This window comes from Acinonyx jubatus, chromosome A2, assembly GCF_027475565.1.
Source record: "Acinonyx jubatus isolate Ajub_Pintada_27869175 chromosome A2, VMU_Ajub_asm_v1.0, whole genome shotgun sequence".
Classification (NCBI taxonomy): domain Eukaryota; kingdom Metazoa; phylum Chordata; class Mammalia; order Carnivora; family Felidae; genus Acinonyx; species Acinonyx jubatus.
In genome coordinates this window covers 115,326,851-115,348,303 of record NC_069383.1, presented here as the reverse complement: position 1 = coordinate 115,348,303, position 21,453 = coordinate 115,326,851, and the positions used below count along the sequence as shown (strand labels likewise).

General features: G+C 40.5%; 1 protein-coding gene across 2 annotated transcripts; it reads right to left on the bottom strand.

Annotated features, from left to right (window-relative positions):
- Positions 1 to 2,530: 2,530 nt before the first annotated feature.
- Positions 2,531 to 21,401, bottom strand: EMC3 (ER membrane protein complex subunit 3). Of its 2 annotated transcripts, XM_015069345.3 has the most exons (8): positions 21,077 to 21,401; positions 12,016 to 12,073; positions 11,593 to 11,686; positions 9,962 to 10,066; positions 9,187 to 9,268; positions 8,825 to 8,904; positions 7,834 to 7,916; positions 2,531 to 3,736 (listed from the first exon to the last, which is right to left on the bottom strand). In XM_015069345.3, exons 1-8 carry the CDS (start codon positions 21,229 to 21,231, stop codon positions 3,608 to 3,610), a joined length of 786 nt encoding a protein of 261 aa, XP_014924831.1. In that variant the 5' UTR covers positions 21,232 to 21,401; the 3' UTR covers positions 2,531 to 3,607. The 2 variants fall into 2 exon arrangements, with proteins under 2 accessions (XP_014924831.1, XP_026898408.1); XM_027042607.2 differs by lacking the exons at positions 11,593 to 11,686; positions 12,016 to 12,073; positions 21,077 to 21,401 and adding an exon at positions 11,002 to 11,430.
- Positions 21,402 to 21,453: the final 52 nt, after the last annotated feature.

Below are 21,453 nucleotides of genomic sequence, written 5' to 3'. Positions count from 1 at the left end.
GAAACTGAGGCCTAGAGAAGGCAAATGTCCTATGCAAAGCTACACAGAACTCTAAGTGCAAGAAAGCAGGAGCCAATCATGTAAATGGCCCCAGTCCCTGCCCATTCTCACCCTGCCACGCCCTCACCCACTGTTACCCTCTCCATTCCTTGCCAGCCAGCAGCAAATCCCTTCACACCAGTCCCTCCCAAAGGCTCCCTGCTATCACATCAGGATCCAGTTCACCTCTGAGGGATGATTTACAAGCTGCCATCTGGCCCCATGCTGCCTCATCTCATCTTTTTTTTAAAGCTACTGTATTGAAACCTAACTCACACACCAGACTCTTCACTCATTTAAAGGGTCTAACCCAATGCTCTCACATCTTTTTATTCTCTACCCTTCAGGGCCACACAGGCCTTGTTCTGGTTTTGTGAAAATGCCATCACCTTTGCTTTCAGGATCTTGCACACTGTCTCCTCTGTCTGGGATAGTCTTTCCTTAAGTATTTCCCTGGTTCTGTATATATTTCCTGTGATCCTTCATATCTTGGGATGATACTTATGCTGGAAAGCCTTTCCTGACCACCCAGGCTGGATGGATGGCCTGCAGGACATTCCCTCAGTGTCCCTTGGATCACCCTATCATGGCATTGACACATCAGTCTGAACTCTTAAGGTCTGGGAGTGTGGCTTGTTCACATGCAGCGTCTGGCAGATGGTCAGTGAACAAGTGAATAGAAAGATCTGAAAATATGTAACACGACACTGAGCATATTGTAGAAGTCCCGTAAACGTTTGCAGACTTTACTGCTTACCAGGACAAGGGCAATACCTCCTTCTGGTAACATTCCAGACAGTTTGTGTGATTAACAGGTAAAAATTATTATTTTTTCTTGTCTGGTGCCCTTGCCACTTTCTTCTGGCAACAGTACCCCAGTTTTCCTCTAAGGAATCACCTCTTTCCCACCTTTGGTCTTTTTGGTTTAGGTGGGGCTAAATAGTCCCTAGAATTTACACATGACCTACATCAGGTCAATTACCTGACTTACTGGAAATTTTCAGAAAGGAGTGTTTTCTTTTCACTAAGCTCGTGTCTCCTTAAGAAGACAGCCTGCCTCAGACTAGAAGCAGAGTTGAGAAAGCAATGCAGTCATAATGACATCATTTGAGAACCTGGATCCAGCTATATCTGAAGCCAACTGACCAGTGGACATTCTGCCATTTACATTCCTTTTAAAAAAATTGCTTAAGCCAAGTTGAGTTTCTATAACTTGCAGCTGCAGCATTTCTCACACAGTAACCCTCCATGTCATTCACTTATATACCCACCCATCATACCCCTTTTGACCAAATAGAAGAACCACACAGGTTTTTGCCCCCAAATGCAAGTTTACCTACTATTCTCAAATCTAAGTCATGATTATTTTTCTGAGTTGTGTTGTATCTCTGACTGTCCATATTAAGACTTCTATGTGTGGTACTTTCCACACCATGATCAGTAAATGGACACTTCAGATTGTCTTAAATGATTCTAGGTGTTAAGTCCAGGTTGATGGAAAGGTTAGGTGCTCATTTAGTAGCCTGGCCCAAACTGAACTCCAGGAAACACACACGATGAGCACTGTATGCTGAACAAGTGTGCTGATTCTGAGAAGAGCCTGATAAAACGAACAAAGGTTTTTCCTTTGACTAGCTGCTGCCAAGGACATGTGCATTTATCATCAACATGAGGGGTCAGAAAGAGCTCACGTTTTATCCACCCAACTTTGCTACAGGGAAAAAGACAAACTTTGTGTGGGTGGAAGCAAAATGAAATATTCAGAGATGCCTCATGGGAATGAGGGTGACATCACTCAGTCATCAAGTACTGCTTGTATTCCAACACAACCTGCCTTTTTCGGTACATACTATACCACACCCCACTTATTCAGAGCCCAGCAAATTGTGGACGTTTTTTTAAAAACAGGTTTTCTTTTTAAGTTTATTTTGAGAGACAGTGCAAATGGGGTAGGACAGAGAGAGAGGCGCAGGGCTTGAACTCACAAACTAGGAGATTATGACTTGAGCCGAAATCAAGTCAGACGCTCAACTGACTGTGCCACTCAGGCTCCCCAATTGTGGACATTTTAATCTGTGGGCCTTTGCTGGTTTTATCCCGTCTGCTTGGAATGAGCTTCTACATTGCAGAACTCTTTTGAGACCGAGGTCAAAGGTTAGCTCCCCCTGTGAACCCCTGCTCCTTTAACATTGTGTTTAAGCAGCTATTTTAAATATCTTTAAAGGTCGGGTTTTCTTAGTGTAGGTCTGTAGGTCACTATGACTAGGCTTTGGACTAGGTTCCTGGAGTTGTCTGGGAACTCTGTGCGTCTGTGCCTGTGTGCATTACTGTGGAGGGGGGAAGGTCAGAACCACCAATTTCTTATGTGTCTCTCCGATGAGTTCCTTGAGGGCAAGGGTCACATCTTTTTCATCTTTGACTCTTCAGCAATGATCTACAATGGACACTCATAACTGTGGCAGAAGGCTGTTAGTGACCCACAGAAGCAACATTTCACAGGCAGAGAAAAGAGGATGGTTTAATTGGTAGAGTCAAGAGTTGTTGGTTCTTGATTACAGTGTTCAACATGCAAATTACATTCGCCTCTTGGTACAGAAATGGCACCCTGCCACTTCCCTGGGACAGTTAATCCAGACAGAATGATTCCTAGGTCGCCCTTAACTACATGTCTGCCAGCAATTGCCCTTTCTCCCTTCTTACAGCGATATGCAAACTCTTACCCAGAATAACTGGGAAATGAGGTCTTTTGTTCAACTGATAGCCATATTCGGTACAGCACTGTGGATCTGTCAACGGATTTGATATGTTCTGAACTCCAGCTCAAGACCTCACATTATGTAACCTATCTTTGATGATCCCAAAGGCACTTGAGAATCCGGCAGTGTCTCAGTGTCGCCGATTTTCACCGGACAGTGTTAAAGAGATAGAAGGCTGGCTAAGTCTGTCCTAGCCCTGGGTATTCAATCTGCAAAGAGCTTATTTGAATCAGGTTTTGACATGTTTGCTGTCTATGTCACTCTGTAGGCTCAAAATGGAACAACACAGGGAGCTTTCACTTTGCTCATCCATAGCTCCTAAATTTTCAGTAATGAAAATGTATTATTTGTGTAAAGAAAGTTGTACAAATACTAACAAAAAATTAAAGGTAAAACACAGGGTGTTTGGATCCCAAGAAAACAAGCGCTCACTGTGGTCAGAAGTCAGGCTGATTGCACTTAATAACTAGGTATAATTGACAATGCTTTTTCCAAAGACTGAAGTTTCGCTAAGTTTTATATATTATTACTAGCTTGAGTATTCCCCCTTTGACTTTCATTACTAGAGTCATCAGAAGGAAAATGTAAAACATTTTAAAAACAGCTGTTTCTGGGCAAGTCATCCAGCACAGACTCCTCAAATCTCTAGCTTCAGACATACAGGGGAACCCAGCTCAGACAAGAACAATTCTTGCTGCACACCTGCCAGCTCATGCATCTTCCTTTTTATTCCGAGAGGCTCCAGCTCAAACCAAAGTTACAAAGTCAAGTACTACTCTGAGTTCCTGATACAGCAAATCCCTGCTTGGTCTTCAAAAAATAGAGGTCTGTAATTCCTTTTTGAACATGCCTTCGAAGTGGAGGTCTTTGGCCATGAGCTCCTCTTCGACATCATCTAGTGCCCACTGGTGATCCGTCAGCTCCAAAGCTTCCCACTCTGTCTGCAAAGGAAGAGGACACCAGGGCAGGGAGAGGAGGGCTGTTACTAAGAGCAGTGCTGACCTGGGAGCATCTATTCCGCCTAGCAGCTGGACTAAGCTATTTGCACGTATAAACTCATTTAATCCTATGAGGTAGATACTGCTAATTGCCCGGTCTGCCTCCATGCTCAATTTATAGGTGAAGAGAATAAGGCTAAAATAGGAAAAATAATTTGTCTAAGTGAGTAACCGATTACATTTTTTTTCCATTTTTAAAATTTACTTTATGTATTTATTTTGAGAGAGAGCGAGAGTGCAACTACTGCTTTACTTTCTGTATCTTTGGATTCATGTATTCAGGATAGAATATGTGGCCTTTTCTTACTGGTTTCTTTCACTTGGGATGTTTTCAAGATTCCTTCCTGTTGTAGCAAGTATCAGTACTTCATTCCTTTTTAAGACTAAATATTTCATTGAATACTTCCATTGTACATACACTGTACTATTATTCCCAAATGTTTCATTTTGTTTATGTGTTCATAAGATGACGGTACATGTGCATTATTTCTACTCTTAGAATATTATTCTTAGTGCTCTGAACTTTTCTTTCTTTCTTTCTTTTTTTTTTTTTTTTTAAGATTTTATTTTAGGGGCACCTGGGTGGCTCAGTCAGTTAAGCGTCTGGCTTTGGCTCAGGTCACGATTTCACCGTTTGTGGGTTCGAGCCCTACATCGGGCTCTGTGCTGGCAGCTCAGAGCCTGGAGTCTGCTTCGGATTCTGTGTCTCCCTCTCTCTGCTTCTCCCCTGATTGCACGGGCTCTTTCTCTCTCAAAAATAAACATTAAAAAAAAAAGATTTTTTTGTTTTAATTTTATTCATTTTATTTTTTTTAAGTTTATTTATTTAGAGAGAGAGCAAGTAAGCACATGATACAAGCAGGAGAGGGATAGAGAGGGAGAGAAAGAAGCCTAAGCAGGCTCTCTGTGGCCAATGCAGAGCCTGATGTGGGCCCACAACCCTAGGACCATGACTTGAGCCAAAATCAAGAGCTGGCCACTCAACTGACTGAGCCACCCAGGTGCCCCTAAGACTTTATTTTTAAGTAATCTCTATACCCAACATGGGGCTTGAACCCACAACCTTGAGATCAAGAGTTGCATGCTCCACTAACTCCAGGTGCACTTAGGAGTTTGTGTGGACATAGGTTTTCATTTGCCTTGGTTATTTACCTAAGTGTGAAATTGCTGGGTCATATGGTAGCTATGTATAACTTTTTTAGGAAAGGTTAAAACTGCTTTCCAAAGTGGCTGCACCATTCCCAGCAAGTAGGACAGTTCCAATTTCTCCACATCCTTGTCAATACCTATTAGTGCCCATCTGTTTTTATTATAACCATGGAGTGAGTGTGAAGTAATAGCTCCTTGTGGTTTTGATTTGCATTTCTCCAGTGGCTAACAGTGTTGAGCATGCTTTCATGAGATTATTGGGTATTTATATAATTTCTTTGGAGAAATGCTTATTCAAAACTTTTGCCCCCTTTTAAACTGGGTTGTCTTTTTATTGTTGAGTTCTAAGAGTTCTTTATTCTGAATACTAGACCCTTATTAGAGATATGATTCGTAAACATTTTCTCTGATACTCTTTTCTTTCTCTTAATGGTGTCCTTTGAAGTACAAAAGTTTTCATTTTGACCCAGTTCCATTTACCTGCTTTTCCTTTTGTTGCTTGTGCTTTTAATGTTACATCTAAGAAGTCACTGCCTAATCCAGCATCACAAACATTTTACACCTACATTTTCTTCTAAGGGTTTTATGGTTTTAGCTCTTACATTTAGGTCTTTGACCATTCAAAGTTTTTCCTTTTTTTATTGTGGCAAGAAAGATATGTAACATAAAATTTGCCACTTCTAACCTTTGTAAGTATACAATTCAATGGCATTAATTACATCCACAATGTTGTGCAACCATCATCACTATGTATTTCCAAATTTTTCCATCCCCTGAAACAGAAACTCTGTACCCATTAAGCAGTTAAGACTGTTCTCTCCCCCACGGAACTGTCTTGGCACCTCTGTCAAAAGTCAACTGATATTAAATGTAGGGGTTTATTTCTGACCTTTCAATTCTATTCCATTGATCTGTATGTCTATCCTTATGCCTGTCCCACAAAGTCTTGATTATTGTAGCTCTGAAGTAGGTTTTAAAATGAAGAAGTATGAGTCTTCCAACTTTGTTCATATTAAATGCTAGTTGGGCTATTCTGGGTCTCTTGCATTTCCATGTGTATTTCAGGATCAGCCTGTCAATTTCTGCAAGAAAGGCAGGTGGAATTTGGATAGGGATTGTATTGAATTTGTAGATCAATTTTGGGAGTACTGCCATCTGGATAATATTAAGTCTTCTAATCCATGAACGTGGGTGTCTTTCCGTTCATTCAGGTCTTTAATTTCTTTCAGCAATGCTTTGTAGTCACTATACCAATCTGTCTTTCTTCTGTTAAGTTTGTTCCTAAGTATTTTATCCTTTTTGAAACTATTGTAAATGGAACTGTTTTCTTAATTTCATTTTCAGATTCTTTATTACCAGTGTGTATAAATACAACTGTTTTTTTTAACTTTTTAATTAGAAGTTAAAAAAATTTTTTTAAAGTTTATTTATTTATTTTGAGAGAGACAGAGAGAGCACAAGTAGGGAAAGGTCAGAGAGAAACGGGGACAGAGGATCTAAAGCAGGCTCTATGCTGACAGCAGACAGGCTGATGTGGAGCCTGAACTCACAAACCATGAGATCATGACCTGAGCTAAAGTCAGATGCTTAACTGACTGAGCCACCCAGGGGCCCCTTAATACAACTGAATTTTTGCATATTTATTTTGCATCTTCTAAAACCTTGTTGGACTTGTTTGTTACCTCTAATAGTTTACCTTGGGGGCTCCTTACAATAGTCTGTATAAAAGACAATGTTATCTGCAAATGGAGGTAGTTTTCTTCTTTCTTTTAAAAAAAATTTTTTTTAATGTTTATTCATTTTTGAGAGAGACAGATGTGAGCAGGGGAGGGTCAGAGAGACAGGAAGACACAGAATCTGAAGCAGGGTCCAGGCTCTGAGCTGTTAGCACAGAGCCCAATACGGGGCCTGAACTCATGAACCGTGAGGTCATGACCTGAGCCGAAATTGGATGCTCAACCGATTGAGCCACCCAGGTGCCCCTCTTCTTCCTTTGTAACGTGGATGTCTTTTATTTCTTTTTCTTGCCTAACTGCCCTGGCTAGATCATCCAGCACAATGTTGAACAGAAGTGGCAGGAGTGGATGTACCTATCTTGTCCCTAATTGTTGGGGAAAAGCTGTTAGTGTTTCACCAGAGTTAGCTGTGCGTTTTTCATTAGATGCCTTTCATAGAGATGAGCAAGTTCTCTTCTATTTCTAGTTTGTTTGTTTTGTTTGTTTGTTTTTTAAATTTATTTATGTTGAGAGAGAGAGCCCAAGCAGGGGAGGGGCAGAGAGAGGCGGAAAGAAAGACAGAATCCCAAGCAGGCTCCACCCTGCCTGCTGTAGGGCTCAATTCCACAAACTGCTGAGTTCATGACCTGAGCTGAAATCAAGAGTTGGACGCTTAACTAACTGAGCCCCCCATTTCTAGTATTTATCATGAAAAATTAGTGATATTTTTCTGTACAAAAATTATACTGGATATATATACTGGATATATTCCAGAGTCATTTCATGAAAAGGCTCTAAGTATAGATTTTTTTTAAATGAAATTTATATCTGATGTCCACAGGGTCCAAACAGTTCAAAATATTCTAAAAGTTTACCTGCTGCCTCTGAAAGGACTGTTTTTACAGTTTCATTTACAGTGTGGGTTAAATTTGTGTGAACATTTAAAAATTAGTAAAAGTACCAAGAATCTCCAATTCACTTAACAGCTGACTGTCTCAGGAACAGGAAACATGTAAACTTTTTAAAATACATTTTTTTGCTAAATTTAAATTTAAATTTAAATTTAAATGATGGAACCACACATACTACACTCACTTGAGGGAACTTATCTTTAAAGTAACTGTCTGGTAATGCCTTTCAGAGCTTCAGTGAAGCTAGAAGGAGGTGTAAGTGTACCTTGAAAGCTTTGTTGGTGTCTGCAGGCATGGCCATGGCTGCTCCAGTCATCTGCTCCTGCATCATCCGTGACTGGTCAGCGGCTGCAGGGTAAGATACACCTACATGAGTGCCAGGGTTCAGCAAGCACCCAGCACCCTCAGGGAAGAACAGCCCTTACACAATACTTGCAGCTGCTCAGTGGTGTGTTAGAGAACCACAACTGGCCCTGCCACACACTGGCTATGTGACCTAGGGAAAGTCACTTACCTCTCCTGAAAAATGGGCAGGGGAATAACAGAAGATAACCAAAGGAAGTGCTAAACTTTCTTTCAAATTTAAACAATAACAACATCTATCAGTTATTGAGCAACTACTTCATGTCAGGAGTGCTTTACATAGTCTACCTCATCTCTTAACAACCTACCCTGAAATTACTTATTAAGGTCTCTAAGGTACAAACAGGCAGAGGATTAGAGTGGTTAAGTAACTTGCCCGAGGTCCCAGCCATTAAACAGGAGAGCCAGGATTGGTGTTGGCAAGAACGCAGGTCAATGAACCAACTGGCCAAACCAGGCCTTCTTTCAGTTTCAGCTTACAGGCTTGCATCACTGGTCCTGGATTCCTCACATGAGGGTATCAGACTTCAGGGAACTAAATATTGTCCCTGTGATTGCCACAGAGAGTTCAGATCTTCAGGTGACCCTGGATTTTTATTCTTTTTTTTTAAGATTTTATTTTTGAGTCATCTTTATACCCAACGTGGGTCTTGAACTTAACAACCCTGAGATCAAGAGTCACATGCTCCACCGCCTGAGCTCCCCAGGCACCCTGACCCTGGAATTTTTAAGACTCTTGTAGGATACCTTAGAAACTTAAGAATAAGTTTAAGGAGTGAAGTATTGTACTGAACTATGTCAACAAATAGCACAAACTATGTGAGTCTTCTGGCCCTGGCGTGAATGATTCGTCTATCAAAATATTTGCTTATTAAACCCAACGTATTTCTTACCATTATCTTGGCCCAGAATCAGAGAGTAAATGCTCCGAAGCCCAAAGACATTGAGGAAGTACCAAGATGCAGAACTCACCCTAGAGAGCAAAAGTGAAACAACGTAGGGAGTTATTTTAGCATTAAAATAGTTGACACTTTTCTATCACTCAAAGAGTATACAAAGAAATCAGAGACTGTAAAGAAATCATTTGGGGTAGGTAACAGTTGGCATAATCCACCCCTGGCATTTTGAGTGGAGTTTCAATGAGAAAAACCAAAAACCTATTCCAGTGAAGTGTGCAAATTACAAATCTTGTTCTTTAGGCAACACCACTTTTACATTTTGGTTTGTGTTTTTATAAAGGAAAGAAAGTTCTTACCAGGATGCATCTAATGTGAGTAGTTCAATTCCTTGCTGTAGCATAGGTTTAAAACGGAGGGTCAGTGGAAATGGGACTTTGGCTGAAGAAAAGAGAGAAAAAGTTCACAATCCCTCCTTGCTTTTTTCAGAATAGTTTAAGTGTGGATGCATGTAATCTTTCCCTGATGAGGTGGGAACTCTGTACCATACAGAGTTTGGAAAATGATTTCTACCAGGAAATTTGTGTCAATTTCTGAAAAAATAACTGTCAGATGTCACTCTGTTATAGTTCCTTGAACACCAGCTTCTCCAATGCTTGCGAAGCAGGGACTCTGAGCTATGACCTACAATCAGAAAAGAAACTTGCACTAATCTGTTAAACCCAAATTGGAACATGTACACATAGAGAACTATGTTACTAAGAAACAAAATTGATTCAAAAAAATTATAAACAAAGACAAACAACTCACCCCAACACCTAGAAAATAAAGTCAAAACATGCTTCCCTTAATCCTACTTAACTAGAATTAATTTTGGATACAAACGAGCAAGCCATTTGTTTAAATTCCTATTTGAAAAAGCATCCATATCATGAACTTACCATGAGTTTGGAATAAGAGACAAAAAATCACAGGATATTAAATTTTTTTATTCAAAGAATGTGATTAGTTTCCAATAGAGAATATGGGGCCCATTATATTAGTGTCTCAACAGCACTGGGATTTCTCTGAACAAGGACATGGGAAAGGATCATAGATGAAGTAAACCTGAAGTATTCTGGGTCTATAACTTACTTGTGACAAAGCCTGAGAATGTCATGTTGATCCATCCACCAATAAGAATCATAGGGAGAACATTTGTTACATTGCCTTTCATCATGTCTGTGAGCATAGTGGGATCTATAACAAAAACAAGAGACCACTACATTTTATGACTGTCAACAAAGACTTCTTCCTGATTTTGTGTAAATTTTATTTTTTTAAATGTTTACTTATTTAAGTAATCTCTACACCCACCGTAGGGCACAAACTCATGACCCTGAGATCAAGAGTCACAGGCTCCTCTGACTGAGCCAGCAGGTGCCCCTTAATTTATTTGATAATTAAAGTAATACACAAGTTCAATGTAAAAAAGTCAAATGACATGGAAACATAAGATTTAGACAGTTTCTCTGAGCCCACTCTCTAAACACTTTTAACTGTGTTGCATATCTTTCCATCTTTATACATACATATATAAAATATGCACATATATGTACATACACAATAGTTTCTCTCTATATATATGCAGTTAAAGGATACTATGCTTAAATTCTACTCCTTAATTTTGAAAAGATAAATATATTGTGACTGGTATAATGTCCCTCTCTTACTGTTTTCAGTGTCTTCATAGGAGTCTACTGTGTGTGGTCACACTACTTTTGGGTGGATCTATAGGTTATTTCTAATTTTTTTCTTTTTTGCAATGAACACTGTTGCCAACAACTACCTAGTACACAAATCTGCATGTTTATGTAAGTGTTTCTGTAAGAGAAACTCTTAGAAGAATTTCTGGGTCAAGGGGTTTGAACATTTAAAATTGACAGATACTGTCAGACTGTCTTTCAACAATAGTGAGAGGGCCTGACTTCCCATGACCTTGACAGTAGCAGCTTTGTCAAGCTTTCGATCTTTGCCAGTTTAACAGTCTAAAAAGGACATCTTGTTCTAATTTTCATCCTGTGGATTTTAGCGAAGTCAAGTACCTTTTCACACACGTAAAGGTCTTGTTTCTTATGGGTTTTCTAAAAGATTTATTAAAATCAATTCCAGTACCTTCTGTCTGGGTTTCTTACCTAGAGAAATGGGTATTAAAATGCGAGAACAGCCAATACGGAATAATAAATTATTCTGTTTTACTTTAAAAGTGCTATATTTTTTCACATGACTGGAATGAGTGGAAGAAATCTGTGAGAGCAAAAACTGTAGGGTGGGCCAAGCAATCATGTCTGACAAAGAAATGGCTGGGCTGGGGGAGTGGTAAGAGCTCCTCCTCATTCAGGCAGAAGCCGGGTGGCCATCTGTCAGCAACAGGATCCAGGCACTGGGTGGGAGCTGGGACTGGGATGCTTTTCCGACTCTGCTCCGCAGAGCCCTGGGTCCTGGGGAACAGCAAAGGGAAGAAGACACAGGGACGGTGGCTCTAGCCTCTTCACCCCCAGACGAGAGCTCTTTTTTAAAAATCCACTTTATACACTGGGGTTCCCAGAAGATTTATTTGAAAAAGAGAACTCCACTTGCATAGGTTCCCCATACTAGATATCTCTAAGGTCCCTTAGATTACTATCTTACACAATTTAACATTTCAATAAATCAGCATCCTCCCTCCCCTCCCCCCAACTCATGTTAAGTATCTTCCTTAAAGGTGACAGAAGGAATCAACATACCAGTCATAGGAGAAGGAGGCACTACCTTCCTTTTAGTTTTTTTGAAAAATCCATCCTCTGGGTTGTTGAAGTAATATTTTCGTGTCAAGAAAGACTAGTAGAAAAGAGAGCTTTTTAAGTTTTAAAACTGTGACATAGCAAACTGTCAAATTATTCCCCAGAGGTTGAGTCAGAAGGCCTTTGGAATAGGCTGTTGCACTCAGAGCTGGCAGCCAACCTGACACTTTAGCTGAGTCACATTTAAAAACAATTTCCTAAGAAGGGTGAGGTCACAATGACAGTAGACACCACCAGACCACAGCTTAATTACAGATTTGCCAGACTTCAGCTTTCCCCAAAGAGTCCCCTCCCTTATAAAACATTCAGATATCTACTGCCCTCAACAGTGAATTGGGGAGCTTTTAATAAAAGATAAATGAGTACCTGTTTGGGAATGTATTTTCCATTTTCCCTGAGGACTCTGCTTCGAATTAGGACTTGACTGAAAAATACAACCAAGACAATGAGATTTTTAAAACCGAAACACTAGAAGAAAATGAGAGAATAAAAGTAGACCTATTTAAACACAAGAGAGGGCCTATTTGGCAACAGTCCTGTGGGGACACTTGTCAAAACACGAGTGTCCTTAAAACCAATATAACATATTTAACCCAACAATTAGGTTTTCAAAGAAGCATTTTTCAGAAGTCACAGTGTTCATGACTAAAGATTTCTTAGGAAGACATATTTGGAACATCACACTCTGCTCTTTCTTCCTTTATAATAAGCTAAGAAGGAACTTTCTCTGAGTGAAAAAGAGTAACAGTTGGATGCTCCTCAGAAGATGTGAGGGCAGGAGGAGGGAGGAAGGGTGAAGATAAAAGAACAAACTTTTTAAACCCTACAGAGACATGACTACAGGATTTGACAGGGTTGCTATCTGACAGACAACAAATAGAAGAAATTCCATCACGATTCAGACTGCTAGTAAACTCTCAATAAACGTTTCCTGAATTAGTACATCATTTGGTGATTTCTGAATATAAAATCATTAAAGATAATAGAATAATAGACAGTGATACAAGTGGGTGGTGCTAAGATACACATACCATACAGAACAGAGATCAAAATACTAATGTTGGCTAGGTTTTCAAAAGTTGTTTTATTGGGGGGAAAAAACCTCAAGTTAATGGAAATCCTTCTTGAAAAGTGAAAAAAAAGCAGACAGAAATGAACAAAATGAAAGCTGTGTGCCTGGTTTTCTCTCTCCTCCTTAGGTGTTTTGTTTGTTTGGTTTTGTTTTGTGCAAAAAAAGGTGATTTTGTTAAAGCACAGGATAGGACCAGTGGGCAGAAAAGACCTGCTCTCTCTCTCTCCTCCTTAGTATAAACCACCTGCTCTAATCAGTCAGTCAGTCCCCTTAGGGTCCCCTTGTCACCATATACATATTCTAGCCTCTCCATCTGCTGGGAATGCTCTAGTGCCACTCTCCTTCAGGAGTTCTACCCCATCATATGTTAACACCTTCTTCAAGCCCCACCTTCTCCATGAAACTGCCTAGTGCCCTCATGGAATTCTCTCTGGTCTTCCTCCTCTTGACTTCATTGGCTCTATACCCAGGCCTACAGAGGTGACATGTAATATGTTCTGCCCCTGGGAGCTAATCTAAAACTACTCCAAGTGTGGCCTACGTACCAATGCTGGTCTGTGATGAATGAGGTTAAGTGCAGACATTGAGAGTAAGTGTTTAGAAACTTTTATAGGGGCGCCTGGGTGGCTCAGTTGGTTGAGCATTTGACTCTTGATTTCGGCTTGGGTCATGATCCCAGGGTCGTGGGATTGAATCCCATGTTGGGCTCTGTGCTGAGTGTGGAACCTGCATGGGATTCTCTTTCTGTCTCCCTCTGTCCTTCTCCCCCACTTGTGCACCTGTGTGCTCTCTAAAATAAAAAAAGAAAAAACCCAAAACCAAAAAAACATGTTAAAAAAAACCTTTACAGTAATTTGTTATTCCACAACATCCAAATATATACTAAAATATCTTACAAAAGCACCAGTCTATGATCGATTAGAAATCAAAAAATCAAAAAACTGGACCTTCACTGATGTTTAGGCAGCACTGAGTCTAGAGTAACAGTAAAAATTTAAGCTCTGGGAGCGCCTGGATGGCTCAGTTGGTTGAGCATCTGACTTCAACTCAGGTCATGATCTCGCAGTGCGGTGTTTCGAGCTATGCGTCGGGTTTTGTGCTGACAGCTGGGAGCCTGGAGCCTGCTTTGGATTGTGTCTCCCTCTCTCTCTGCCCCTCCTCTGCTCATGTGTGCGCCCGTGCGTGTGCGCTCTCTCTCAAAAATAAATAAACATTAAAAAAAATTTAAGCTCTGGAGTTGGACAGATGGGTTCACATCCTGGTTCTGCCACTTATTAGCTATGTGATCTTGGGTGAGTCATTTAAATTCCCCATGTCTCCTTTCATATTCTGTACACCAACAGATTTATTCTTAGACAAATACTTTTTGAGCTTCTGAATGCCATGTACCATATTAAGTGCATGAACAACAGTGATCAAAAAGCAAATACCTCATAAAGGTTAAAGTCTAGTGGGAGAGAAAGACATTGATCAAATAACCATAAGAATAAATGTGAAATTCCCCTGTTATGTTCTAGGAAGGAGAGATGGATATGATGGGAGTGTATAATACAGGGATTTGATCAAGTCTAGGAAGTCAGGGTCTGAAAAAAAGCTTTGATGAGGATGTATGACTAAGTTGGAATCTTAAGGATGACTAGAGATTACCTTGGCAAAGTGCTGGAGGGAAGGCATGGACAAAAGCCCTGAGGCAGGCATAAGCACTATGTCTTTGAGGACCTGAGAAAAGGCCACATGGCTAGAAGAAAGAGAACTACAGAAAACATGGTGAAAATGAGACTTGAGAGATACACAAGAGCCACACTATACATAAGGCCACATGGGTCCCACTGTATTTTTTTAATTGTGGCAAAAAATACATAATATAAAATTTACCAATGTAATCATATTTAAACACAAAGTTCAGTAGTACGTATACATATATAAACACAATGGAATATTATCAGGCACAAGAAAGGAGATCCCGCCATCTGCAACAACATGGTTGAAACTTGAGGGGATTATGCTAAGTGAAATTAGCCAGACAGAGAAAGACAAACACTGTATGATCTCACTTTTATATGGAATAAAAAAAAATAAAAAGTCAAAAAGAAAATAGAATGGTGGTTACTGGGGGCTGAGGGAGATGGACAGATGCTGGCCAAAAGGTACAGTTAGAAGATGAGTAAGCTCTGGGGATTTAACATACAGTATGGTGACTAGAGTTCATAAAACTGTGTAATGTACTTGAAATTTACTAAAAGAGTAGACCTTAAGCATTCTCAACATCAATTAAAAAAATGTTAATTAACTGGATTATGGTAATCAATTCAGAAAGTATATGTATGTCAAATTGTCATATTCTACATTTCACATAGCTGTAAAAAAACCCTGAAATTATGACATACTACAATACAGATGAACCTTGAAAATGCTGTGCTAAGGAAAATAAGATGGGCACAGGGGGACAAATATTGTATGATTCCACTTACATAAGGTATCTATAGTAGTCAAACTCATAAAGACAGAAAGAATGCTGTGGAGTGGAAACGGGATGGAAAGTTATTACTTAGTATGTTCAGAGTTTGTTTGGGATGATGAAAATACTGTGGAAGTGGATGACAGATGATGGCACAACAGTGAAAATGTACTTAATGCCACTAAATTGTATACTTAAAAATAGTTAAAATGGTAAACTTTATGTTATGTATATTTTACCACAATTAAAATTTTTTTTTTTTTTAACGTTTATTTATTTTTGAGACAGAGAGAGACAGAGCATGAACGGGGGAGGGTCAGAGAGAGGGAGACACAGAATCTGAAACAGGCTCCAGGCTCCGAGCTGTCAGCACAGAGCCCGACGCGGGGCTCAAACTCACGGACTGTGAGATCTTGACCTGAGCCGAAGTCGGCCGCCCAACCGACTGAGCCACCCAGGCACCCCTATTTTACCACAATTTAAAAAAATGAGTGGGTACATGTCTGGCTCAGTTTGTGAAGCATGTAATTTTTTTTTTAATTTTTTTTTGAATGTTTGTTTATTTTTGAAGGAAAGAGAGACAGAGTGTGAGCAGGAGGAGGGGCAGAGAGAGGGAGAATCTGAAACGGGTTCCAGGGTCCGAGCTGTCAGTGCAGAGCCTGATGACGTGGGGCTCAAATTCACAAACTGTGAGATCATGACCTGAGCCAAAGTAGGTCGCCTAACCGATTGAGCCATGCAGGCGCCCCATGTGGAGCATGTAATTCTTCATCTCAGAGTTGTGAGTTCGAGCCCCATGTTGCGTGTGGAGTACTTAAAAAAAAAAAAAAAAAAGGAGAAATACTGAGGATTTTAAACTGAGTTCTTCATATATGTTATTTTGTTTAAAGTGATTACCACTGTATTTGGCATATCCTAAGCACCAGGTTAATGGTATTTGTTATTTTTCTTTTGCATGTTTTATCACTTGGACTGAAACTCCCTGACAGTAGGGTCTTGACCTTGTCTTATCTTATACCCCACAGCATATGGTACAGCACAGGGCACATAACAGGTCATCAATAAAAACTTGTTCAGCGTAGATAATTCAGAACTTCTGCAGATACTGTGATCAAAGAAACTCAGGTACATCTCCTATACTTACACTGCTGAGCAATTTCGTAGAATTGGGGTTAAAACCATGACCCTGAAGCATTTCAACCCTAAATCAAGGTAAACTTAAATTATCTTGTATATTCTAAACACTCACTTTCTCTGAGGTCTGCAAATGCTACAAGACATTTTTTTTTAATTTTTTTTTCCAACGTTTATTTATTTTTGGGACAGAGAGAGACAGAGCATGAACGGGGGAGGGGCAGAGAGAGAGGGAGACACAGAATCGGAAATAGGCTCCAGGCTCTGAGCCATCAGCCCAGAGCCCGACGCGGGGCTCGAACTCCCGGACCGCGAGATCGTGACCTGGCTGAAGTCGGACGCTTAACCGACTGCGCCACCCAGGCGCCCCAAAGACATTTTTAATTTTACATTTTTGCTGCTGGTTTTTTTTAAGTATTTACTTTTGAGACAGAGATGGACAGGGGGGAGGGGCAGAGAGAGAGGGAGACACAGAATCTAAAGCAGGCTCCAGGCTCTGTCAGCACAGAGCTGGACACGGGGCTTGAACTCACAAACCTGTGAGAATACGACCTGAGCCAAGGTCCGACGTTTAACCTCTGAGCCACCCAGGCGCCCCCATTTTTACTACTATTGAAAAATAAGTTCTCATACTGGTTATAAAGACAAAGTGGCTCTCTTGCATTGCTGATTTGCAATTGAAACACTTTTCTTAAAAGGAAGCTTTAGTTTTTAAAGTTGGTATTTCTCAAACTGGGGTTTAATCATATATTAAAGACCTGAGTTGTTTTTTTTTTCCTTTCCTAAGAGTCCGTATATTCTTTGAGCTTGAGCACCATTTTTTACATACATTGTATTCCTAACTACGTTCTAATATATTTTATCTATGTATCTTTCCATTTTGGTTTAATATATTTTAGAAAAATTTTAGTAAGTTTTGAGGCACTAAAAGCTTAATAACTTATGAAACCAAATGTCCCATTTTGTGACCATTCAGTCTAACGGACACTTATACTGTATTTATCTATTATATTTTAATGTTTATTTATTTTTGAGAGAGACAGACACAGCACAAGACGGGGAGGGGCACAGAGAGAGGGAGACACAGAATCTGAAGCAGGCTCCAGGCTTTGGCCTGTCAGTCAGAGCCTAATGCAGGGGTTGAACTGAGAGATCATGACCTGAGCTGAAGTAGGATGCTTAAGTGACTGAGCCACAGAGGCGCCCCAACTTATACTGAGTTAGAGGAGTGTTTTACAACCAGAAAACACTTTGCCTTGGTTTTTGGCAGGTTTAGAACCAAGTGCTCAGCATTCTATCCAAGTTCAAAGGATAACTTGGTGGGGTACTGTCACACCATGTCAGAACTAGCATGGTCTAGATATCTCACATAAAGGAATAATTATGACCAGAGATGTTTGAGTTTTCTCCAAGACAGTGGTCCTCCATGGGGATGGTACTGTCCTGTAGGTGGCCTTCTGGAAATCTGTCGAACTTTTTTTTTTTAATGTTTAAAAAAAATTTTTTTTAATGTTTATTTATTTTTGACAGAGAGAGAGAGACAGAGCATGAGCGGGGGGGGGGGGGGCGGGGGGGCGGGGCAGAGAGAGAGAGGGAGACACAGAATCCGAAGCAGGCTCCAGGCTCTGAGCTGTCAGCACAGAACCCAACGCGGGGCTCAAACTCACAGACCGCGAGATCATGACCTGAGCTGAAGTGGGACGCTCAACCAACTGAGCCACCCAGACACCCCTAATGTTTTTATTTATTTTTGAAGGAGAGAGAGACAGAGCATGAGCGGGGGAGGAGCAGAGAGAGAGGGAGACATAGAATTTGAAGCAGAATCCAGGCTCTAAGCTGTCAGCACAGAGCCCCATGTGGGGCTCAAACTCACGAACTGTGAGATCATGACCTGAGCCGAAGTTGGACACTTAACCGACTGAGCCACCCAGGCGCCCCTGTTGAACTTCTCTGATTGTCAAAATGATGGGGCAGAGAAGAAAGGACATGTAACTGTCATTTATTTGTTAGAGGAAAGGGATGCTAAGTATTCCTCAATGCTGGAGACAGTTGTGCGATTCAAAGAACTGTCTCGTATCTCATAATATTTTGAATATCTCATCGAATTGCTTTTAATTATCTGAGCCTCAAACCTAATTCCATTTTTTTTCTTTTTTTTGGACAGGGGAAGGAGCAAGTGATTTTTATATATATTCAATTTCCAGGTATGCAACTACCAAGTATATATAGGGAAAATTGCACTTTCTTTTGTTCAGAACTTTATCAAGAGTAGTTCACCATTTAGTAAAATCACATCCAAAACACTGCCTTGTGTAGTATCTAAGTAGCTAACACACTGTATCAGCCTACAGTTGAACCTGTTCCACTTAAGGTGATTTTACAGTGAGGCGCATGCTGTGACTTTTGCATTACGCTTTTTAGGATCATTGTGAACAAGCACTTATGAAATAAAAATTAAATTAGTTTTATTTTATTGCTCCTTACTGTTACAACTAGAGCATTATGTCATTTTTGTTAGTGAAGCATAGTCCACACACAGTGTCACATTAGTTTCAGGTGTACAAAACAGTGATTTGACAACTCTGTACATTATGCTATGCTCAAATGTGCAGCTACCATAGGCCACCATACACCGCTATTACAATACCAATGACTATGCTGTATCTTTCATCCTTGTAACTTATTCTTTCCATAACTGGAAGCCTGTACTTCCCATTCCCCTTCACTCATGTTACCCATCCCTCATTTCCCTTCCCTCTGGCAACCATCAGTTTGTCCTCTGTATTTATGGGTATTTCTGTTTTTGTTTATTCATTTGTTTTTTAGATTCCACATATAAAGGAAATCATTTGGTAATTGTCTTTGTCTGACTTATTTCACTTAGCATATAATACCCTTTCAGTCCATCCACGTAGTCACAAACATTAGGTTGTTTTTTAAAAAAACATTTTTTTCTATAGATTGCATGAACTGTGAATTTCATCTTGGGCTAGAAAAAGGGGCTGTCGGTGTGCTATCATTCTGAAATCACATAGTGAACCAAGAACAGAAAACCGGCAGAGAAGCTATGACAGCAGGAATTGTGGTTGAGAATCCAACTTAGAGAGTGAGACTGATTGGACTTAAAATACAGGCACAATATTCTGGTTATTTTGGAAAGGCTAATTAACTTCTCTGGCTTTCTTTTCTTCAACTGTAAAATTGGGTTCAGAATTATCTAAGTTGGGGTTATTGTGAGGATAAAATGAGAACAATTAAGGGGCACCTGGGTGTTTCTGTGGGTTAAGCATCCAACTTTAGCTCAGATGATGATCTCACGGTTTGTGGGTTCAAGCCCCACATCAGGCTTTGCGCTGACAGTGCAGAGCTTGCTTGGGATTCTCTCTCTCCCTGTCTCTCAAAATATATAAACTTAAAAAAAAAAAAAGAACAATTTATTGGTGTCAATAATAAACGTCGTATTGCATCTTTCTATAGCCATCCTTTCTTTGGTGAACTAACTTCAGGTTATCTCTAGGAGATCGGTTCTCATCAGTTCTGAAACTGATGCCACAGGAAAATAATTGAAGTGGCTGCTGTGGTGTAGTGGAAAGAACTCCAGATTTGGGAACCAGAAAATTTGGCCTCAAGTCATGAATGTCACCCTTTGTGACCATGAAACCTCTTAAGCCTCTGTCTCTGTAAAATGGGACAGCAGCATCTATCTCATAAAGTTGCTCTGAATTTTAAATAAGTTAATAAATGCAAGTGCTTAGCATGGGTAGAAATGTTGGTTTGTTATTATTCTCAGCATAATTGGGAAGTACAACTGAAAATGATAAAGCAGTGCTTCCCAAACTTCAGTCACTCTCGTTCCATGGTTATGATTTTTGTCTTATTTAGCACTTCTACTCTTAAAAAGTATTTTTTACATGTCAACTTTTTCTACTTACATGTTTTAAAATAAATATCGAAATTGCCAACCAATGGAAAAACAGTATTAGTTGCCACAAATAGAACTTTTAACATAAATACAATGAAAACAAAATTTAATAAATTTTAGCAAGATACCACTGCCTGTGGAAAGTTCTGAGTCTGAGGCTTGCTCTTTCTTAAAATGGGAGATTAATAAGTGTTACGGAAGTGTTGAAGAAACAGCAACATTTACCTGGGACGGTCTCTGAAAATAATCACAACGATTGGCTGGAAAATGTTTTTTATTTTAATATGGAGGGGGCACACGTCTAGATTCCTAAAATCATCTCAAATTACCTCTCCCCACAGATAAATACTGTAATGAAGCACATGAGTAACAAGTTGCCTCTATTCTTGGAAGGGAAATGATAATTACAATCCCTCACATCTCTATGGCAGTTTTACATTTGCACAGCACTTGGTTACTTAATCTTAGCTGACCGCCACAGTAGTTTGGTAAAACGGGTAGTATAAACACACCCACTTTTTATATAGTTCATAGATAAGAGGGTTAGCGACTGGCCTAACAACATTAACAGCAACAATTTTTTTGAGCACTTAATACGCCCCAAGCCCCTTACTAAAGGCTTTGTAGCCTTCATATAAAAGTTAATCCCCACGCCTGCTCTATGAGGCATGTTCCGTTATCCTCATTTTACAGATGACGAACGTGAAACACAGAAGCAACACAGCCAAGGTCACCCAGCCAGAGGGAACGCGATGTGAACCCAGACAAACTGATAAAACCCCTGTACTTTCTTGCCCAAGGTCACGGGGGAGTGAGGCCGCCGGAGAGGGAAGGCGCTGACCTGTCGGAGACTTGTTCCTGGGTGAGCTTCTTGTCACTCTGCAGCAGGATGGACACGTAGTGGCGGATCATGCCCACAAAGAAGGTGATAATAACGATGGGCAGGACCACCCAAAGGCGGATGTTGGAGTCGAGCAGCAGCTCTGGCCCCGCCATCTCACAGAGAGCCTGCTCCCACCAGGTGTAGCCGGGTTTCTTTTCCCCGAGGTACGGAGGTCGCTCTTCGATTTCGCCTCCCGGCCTTCTCCCGCCTCTCAGCCTGGCTGGCCCCAAACTCTACTCCGGCCTCGGCCCTCGCGCACTGCCCCAGCCGGGCCGCCCGGCCGCGCACTTCCGGCGCGGATGTTTTGCGTCACGGTGAGGCGAGCTTTGGTGGCG